Source organism: Limulus polyphemus, unplaced genomic scaffold, assembly GCF_000517525.1.
Source record: "Limulus polyphemus unplaced genomic scaffold, Limulus_polyphemus-2.1.2 Scaffold2187, whole genome shotgun sequence".
NCBI lineage: Eukaryota > Metazoa > Arthropoda > Merostomata > Xiphosura > Limulidae > Limulus > Limulus polyphemus.
Window position 1 is genome coordinate 164,870 of NW_013667797.1, and position 6,592 is coordinate 171,461.

A 6,592-nucleotide genomic window follows, 5' to 3' on the forward strand; every position below is an offset into this window, starting at 1 on the left:
TCTATATACATAATTGAAATTTGACTGTATTTTACAAAATACTAGTCTACTAAAACACAACCAAGACAAGTTACTTTGCACAGACTAAAGGTCAGTTTTATGTTATTTGATATGGTAACATGAGTGCACGTGAGCCACGTCATTGTAACTACTGTATTGTTAGCAAGGCACAGCTGAAAGGTCAATATAATAAGAATAATAAATATATATATATATAAATGTATAATGTTATTAGATTTAAGCTATTTAGTCTAAACATTTATGTTTTTGTGTTATAATTTGTGTTCATTCTAGAACGAAAAGGCATAATTTATATTTACTTCATAAATTTTTTTATGGTTGTAAGATCGTTCAAATCTGCCAAACCCATACAGAGATTAATTACTGAAAATAACAGATAAAGTATAAAATTTTTTCTTAAGAAATGTTTGATAACTATCTCGGCATTATAAAGGTTTTGGATGTGAAATTTCAAAATTATCTGATAAAAGTATTTTTAATCTTAAAATGAAAACTACTTTGCATGATAGATAGGCAACATGCAAAAAGAAAACAAAAGACATGAGAAAAACATTGCTTTATAAACTTTAAGACTTAATAAAAAAATTTATATTTTGCATATGAAAGCATAATTAACATTCACTTACTAATTAAAAAGTTATAGCATGAAAACTATAACAAGCACAAGGTCCCAGACTGAAAAAGTTAAGCAGTTTTTTTTAGTCCAGAATAAATCTTAACAGAAGTTTTGTCAAAATAAGATTCTAAATCTAAACACTTTAAGTTGAGTTTTATTTTCTAGGTGATTTTAAAGGGGAATAAAGACTTAATGATGTTATGTACATTGTAGAAAAAAAAAGAGGGCTGGAAAGGATTAAGTACTTCCTGAAATAATAATGTGAAGAAATTATTTTAAATGGGTAATTATTTATTGATTTCGTAGTATAGTCTCACAAAATGTTTCATCTCTAAGCAAGGCATTTTCTAATTTAAATGAATAATATGTAGAAACTACATGTATGGTGTCTCTCACTCATCACTAGTCACTGTGGTGAGTAAAAGTTGGCTCAAAAATATCATACATGTAACTTATACTCCACCACTATAAAAAAGTGGCCACCTTCTTTTGATTTTCCCTTGTCCCGGCTTACAGACGAGGGGTGAAATTCCCTGAAAAAAGTACAATGCTATGACAAATGGTGAATCGAATGATAGATTAGGCTTTGTATATATTATTAGTATGTAGAAACTGTTAGTTACAAATTTTCTGACAATGCCATTTTTAGCTGGTGATTTGTATGTTTACACTTAAAAGTATAGCAGTTAGAGGTGAAATGTTGTGTAATATGATGTTAAATTTTAATGACCTATTTGAAACTGTTTGTGTTATAAGATTTATACATTTATTGTATCACCTAAACAAACATTATTTCTGAACATCACTATTACTTAATCGACCACTAAATCAATTTGAATTAAAGCTAGTGCAACAGGTAATAGTATGGACTTAGCTTTTTGCTCCTTAGTATCTAAAATTGGGAAATTCATCGAATAGAAGTTTTTATAGAACTAAGTTTCATTCTTCTTTCTTTTAGCAGAGGATCAAGTTTATATACAGTTGCTACTAGGAAAACATCAGATTGTAAATTTTTCTTCCTTTATAAGAAATAACTTTCAATTTTTTTTCTTGAAGTTTACTATCAATTGTATTATAGGAGTCTGTCATTTGGGTCCTAATCTTTTCATATTTGTTTCTTCAGCTATATAGTTCCTAATTACATGTGAATCGTCTTTGTTCCTCTCTCATGTAACTGTTATTATTCTAGATGTTTGAAAACCTCAGTGACAGCAACCGTAACGCAGATCAACGAACACCCCCACTCGTCCAACCTAGAGGTCGCTGGGCACAAAGGTTGGATGGGCAAGGATTGATTGTGAAGTCATATCTTAATTCTGATTCAGTTATTCCTTTCCCAAATATTCCAAGTATGAATATTTTGAAAATATGATAATTTATAAGTTCAGAAAAACCCTTTTCTAAAATGATCATTAAAAGATTAATTTATGATCATTTATTGTTCCGTGTAATTTTTCATTGGTTAGCTATATTTTTGTCAGTAGCAAATAATTTGTAGGGTTTGGGTGTTGTTTATTTTGAAAATACCTATGTTTAGTAAAAAAAAAAAGGAGTAAATTTCAATAAACAGAAAATTGGAGGTCATTAGAAGGTCTGTTAAAAGACATAAATATAGTTTTAAATAGTCTTCCAGTTTAGGACTTTTGAGGGAAAAAATGCTATTCACTCTTAGTAAATGTACTAAAGATTCAGTTTTGTTTTTCAGTATAACCTGTGTGAGTAATTATTGAATTTTGTGTGTCTTTTAGTAACTTTTACTTCTGTTTAAAAAAGGACAAAACAACTAATATCTCTCTCTCGTTTAATATGTTCATTATATTTATGTTAGAAATGAATAATTTTTTGTTAATAAAATTTAAAAACACTAATATCGCTTCATTGACTGCCAGTGGAAGTCTTTATTCAAGAGTCTGACCTCTCAAGGTCTCCTTCAGTATTTAACAGTTGTATAGTGCTATATATTGTTTGTCTTTGATAGCAAACAAATGCCTATATACCAGCAGTAGATGGGCCAGCCTACATCACTGATAGCTAGAAGTGGACTTCTAGGCAATATGCCTCCTTTGTTAGAAGTTCCTACTTAGAAAATCTTGTTCAGTCTATAATATTTTACTAGCAGAGACCCGCAAAACATTTCTGGCCAAATTAGTATCTTTATCGTAATAGTACTACTTTAAATATAACATTTCTAGTACAATACAAACGAATTGTAATCGTAGACAATGAAATGTGTAAATCCACTTGTATGTAGGCCGTACTTTATAAAACTTTAACTTATGTTAGGCCTAAGTTTGATAAAAAGATAAATTAACACTGTAACCTGTGTACGTTTTTCTTTAGTTTAGTTAGGACTAAACTGTACTGTACTTAATACTATTGATAAATAAACTTATAATGTTATCCTACGACCTAACATCAAACCTTTTTCAAAAACTTTGATAAGTTTTTAATATTCTGTTGTACAAAATGCTTATTAAAGTATATTTATATTCCCCTTTTCTTGTGACTTCTTGTTTCATACAGCAATTGTAGTGACTTGATCACTGGGCTTTGCAGCTCTCTGCTGCAGGCAGACTGTTTGTTGTCGAGTGAATAATGAGCATGCGTGGTTTTTCTTGGGGAAACATTCTAACTACGCTTGCTTATGCAGCAGGTTCTCGGTCAGAAAGCGTAACGCTCGTACATACAAACAAGCAGAATAGTAGTATAAATAATTTTACCAATCATATTGCCTTATTGAGTCCGCCTCTTGCTGAGGAGACATAGTTTCACACTCCCTCATACGGGTATGTAAGCCTTTGCTTTCTGTTAAAAACAGCCAGTGTCTGGCAGTGGTGTGTCACATTAACTTTTTTGAGCTGGTCTGTTTTATTTGGTCTTATATCGACTGTTTACATTATCTAATAATAATCTAGTGCCTTTTTTTGTCAGACTGATTTAGTTTTCACCATGTCTTTAGATCAACAAGGAGAGCCAGATTTATCTAGTATTCAATTCAGGCATCAAAAAGAATCTCTTACTCAGCAGAAACAGGTAAAATGTTTTATGCTGTCAAGATATATTATGAAAAGTAATGCTTAAAACAATTTATCTGTAACATTGTATCTGTTCTTGTATAGTATATTTCATTAACAGAATTCAAGTAGAAACATAATATTTTAGTAAAATAATTTCAGGAAATAAGATTAACTTGGGTAATAATCTGTGCTGCATGGCTTCAGGGAAGACTTTTTTAACCAGAGTATCTCTCTGTATAGGCCCGGCATGGCCAGGTGGTTAGGGCGCTCGACTCGCGGGTTCGAATCCCCGTCACACCAAACATGCTAACCTCCGCCTTTGTCTGGTCCCAAGTCCAGGATGAGAAAGCAGGAGGGTTGGGCGTGGGGCTAGCAACTCCACCCCGTAAAAACCAACCTGCTACAAGTAACTGCAACAACACCTTCCGTTGGCGAGGTGTTGTTGCGGCCTATGCTCCACTGGGAGTTTACAGGAATAATAATAAAAAAAAATCTCTGTATTAGTTATTATCATGTAATAAGTATAATCTGGATGACATGATGTAAAATAATTCATAGCTTTATATTGACTTTGACTTTCTAATGTATTATTGTTAATAACAACACATATTAAGGTTTGAATGAATGAACTGATTTAACAGATTTATTTTTTATAAAGGACAAGTATAGACTAGTCAACCATCTTTACAAACTTTTTCCAATTTCTGTGCTTTTTAAGAAAGTAACATTTGCAGTATTTCTAACTGTTTGATTAGCAGGATAGTAATTATGAAGAATTTGAAGTTTCTGAAGAAAGCATGCAGGAAATCCAATCTGGCAACTACCAGAAACAGGTAAAATGTATTTGAATAGTTACACTTTCAATTTTCAGTGGTTTTAATCATTAAGTACTGTTTTTATTGGGTAAAGCTCAAAAAACAGATTATGAAAATAAGCAGTGAAATAATAAATATCTGTTAGTATTGTTTGGGTACATTAATTAACATGATTTCTAACTGTAAAAAATATTACTTAATGCCTTTATTCTTTGTGTACTTATAAAGAATTTTTAATTGTGTAACATCTGAGCCACAGGTCTATGTGCTCCCAAGAAACTAGCAAATGTTGAGAAAGCAAACTGACATAGTGGCACAATTACTTTTTAGGGGTGGTTTATCAGGTACTTCTTATTTCTTTAATACTGTTTATGACATCTGTTGTATTTTTCATAGCGTGTTATTTTACAAGGAGCATGGTTACAATGTATTTAATAATTTCCAGAAATCTAACTTCTGGTAATTAAAATTTTAGTAGCTAGTAATTACTACTTTTTATTTTAACTATCTTGAAATACCCTGAGTTATATATTTTTTTCATTTATAATATTGTATCATGATATATCAGTGGTGAAGTTTTAGTTATGTTAATTTATATTGATATCTTTTGTTGTGCTTGATGTAAATATAGCTCTTTTCTTTATCTACAAATATACAGAGGGTCCCCATTATATGTCGTAATGCACTCCAGGAAAGTGGGGCGTACATCTGAAAGAGTGTTAAGCAACACAATCTTTACATGTATTATGGGGGGATGTGTTCCACATAAATTTTGGTCCACTCTTGAATAACTTTTTTAAAGGGTGTAACTACAGCGTAACATACAAAACATGCATGCGAATGCAACGTGTTTACATCCTCCGCCATCTTGACAAGGCAATGTTGCTTCATACACATATTGGTAGTATAATACTGTACAGTAATTGATGAACACTATGCCTGGTAAAGTAGTCAATTGACCAACTACGTGATATCTTTCCTGTGGAAATGAAGCTTGTAACCAAGCAAGATTGACAGCTAATAAAATTATGCTTTGTCAGAACACTGACAATATTATAGTGAGTAATTTATTGGAGGGGTGGTGAATAAATTAGAGCAGAGGGGATGCATAGAAAAAAAATGTCCTTTCTCACACTAGGGGAAATTCAGGATTTTTTTAAAATAATGCCTTATAAAATTAAGAACTTAAAACTTGTATACTTTTAAAATATGGATTATTAGCTACAATGCTATGCTATACTAATTGGTATGATTTAATCAAAAATTTGTTTAATTATATTTTGAATGTAACTCACTAAAACCCTCATGACATGTGCAATAAAGGATGCCTGGGCAGAGAGGATGAATACTAGTAATGAAACAAGGCCACATTGTTTGATACATGGGTAGTAATTGGTGAATGCTTTAATAATGAAACAGCACACAGTGATGCAACATATAACAGGAATCCACTGTACATAATATAACATAATAATGGTGTGTTTGACACAGATAATAGGACGTACCACCTTGAGGCAAGGAAGAGAAATCCAAATCATTTCACCATCAGGGGCAAAGAAAGACCCAAGAATACGTCACCCAACAGATTCAAGTAGTGCCAGCAGTCTGAAACTTGAGGATGTAGAGGCTGAGGATGAGCGGTCTGACACAGAGATCACTGAAGGTAGTGAGGCTGTGTACTACCTTCCCTCAGGAGACAACTCAGAGATGGGAGAGAGGTAAAGATTATATTGTTAACCATAGTAGATGCTACTCATTTCAGTCTTAGTGAAATAATTACGATTTTTAACTCCTGATTACACCATTATGATTATCATAACCTTTCAATTTTAGTTTGTTCACATTTTATGAGTTTGGTCTGGCATGATCCAGAAAATTTGTTATGGGGTTAAAATGAAACAACAATGCCATCAGATCATTGTCATTTAAGTGTTTGTACTTCTGTATTAAACTATACTCAGACACTTTCATAACACTGAATAAAATATCAGCCAATCAGAAGTATTGATAGTCAGCCCATTCAGAAGTTGGAACAGCCATAGTAGTTTCTAATGAAAGATGTTGAAATGAAAGCCATCTAGCTGAGAATATACATCTGAAAAAACATGGGGGGGGGGGGGGGG

At 32.1% G+C, this 6,592-nt stretch overlaps 1 protein-coding gene across 4 annotated transcripts in view; it reads left to right on the plus strand.

Annotated features, from left to right (window-relative positions):
* Positions 1–6,592, plus strand: part of LOC106466208 (mitogen-activated protein kinase-binding protein 1-like) — a 124,675-nt gene that overhangs the window by 107,044 nt on the left and 11,039 nt on the right. For 3 of the 4 annotated variants that reach the window (XM_022394166.1, XM_013926456.2, XM_022394168.1), the window contains 4 exons: positions 1,827–1,986; positions 3,597–3,670; positions 4,410–4,487; positions 5,961–6,187. In XM_022394166.1, the coding sequence (XP_022249874.1) occupies positions 1,827–1,986; positions 3,597–3,670; positions 4,410–4,487; positions 5,961–6,187 (539 nt within the window). The remainder of the gene's footprint in view (positions 1–1,826; positions 1,987–3,596; positions 3,671–4,409; positions 4,488–5,960; positions 6,188–6,592) is intronic. The other variant, XM_022394167.1, reaches the window with a different exon arrangement.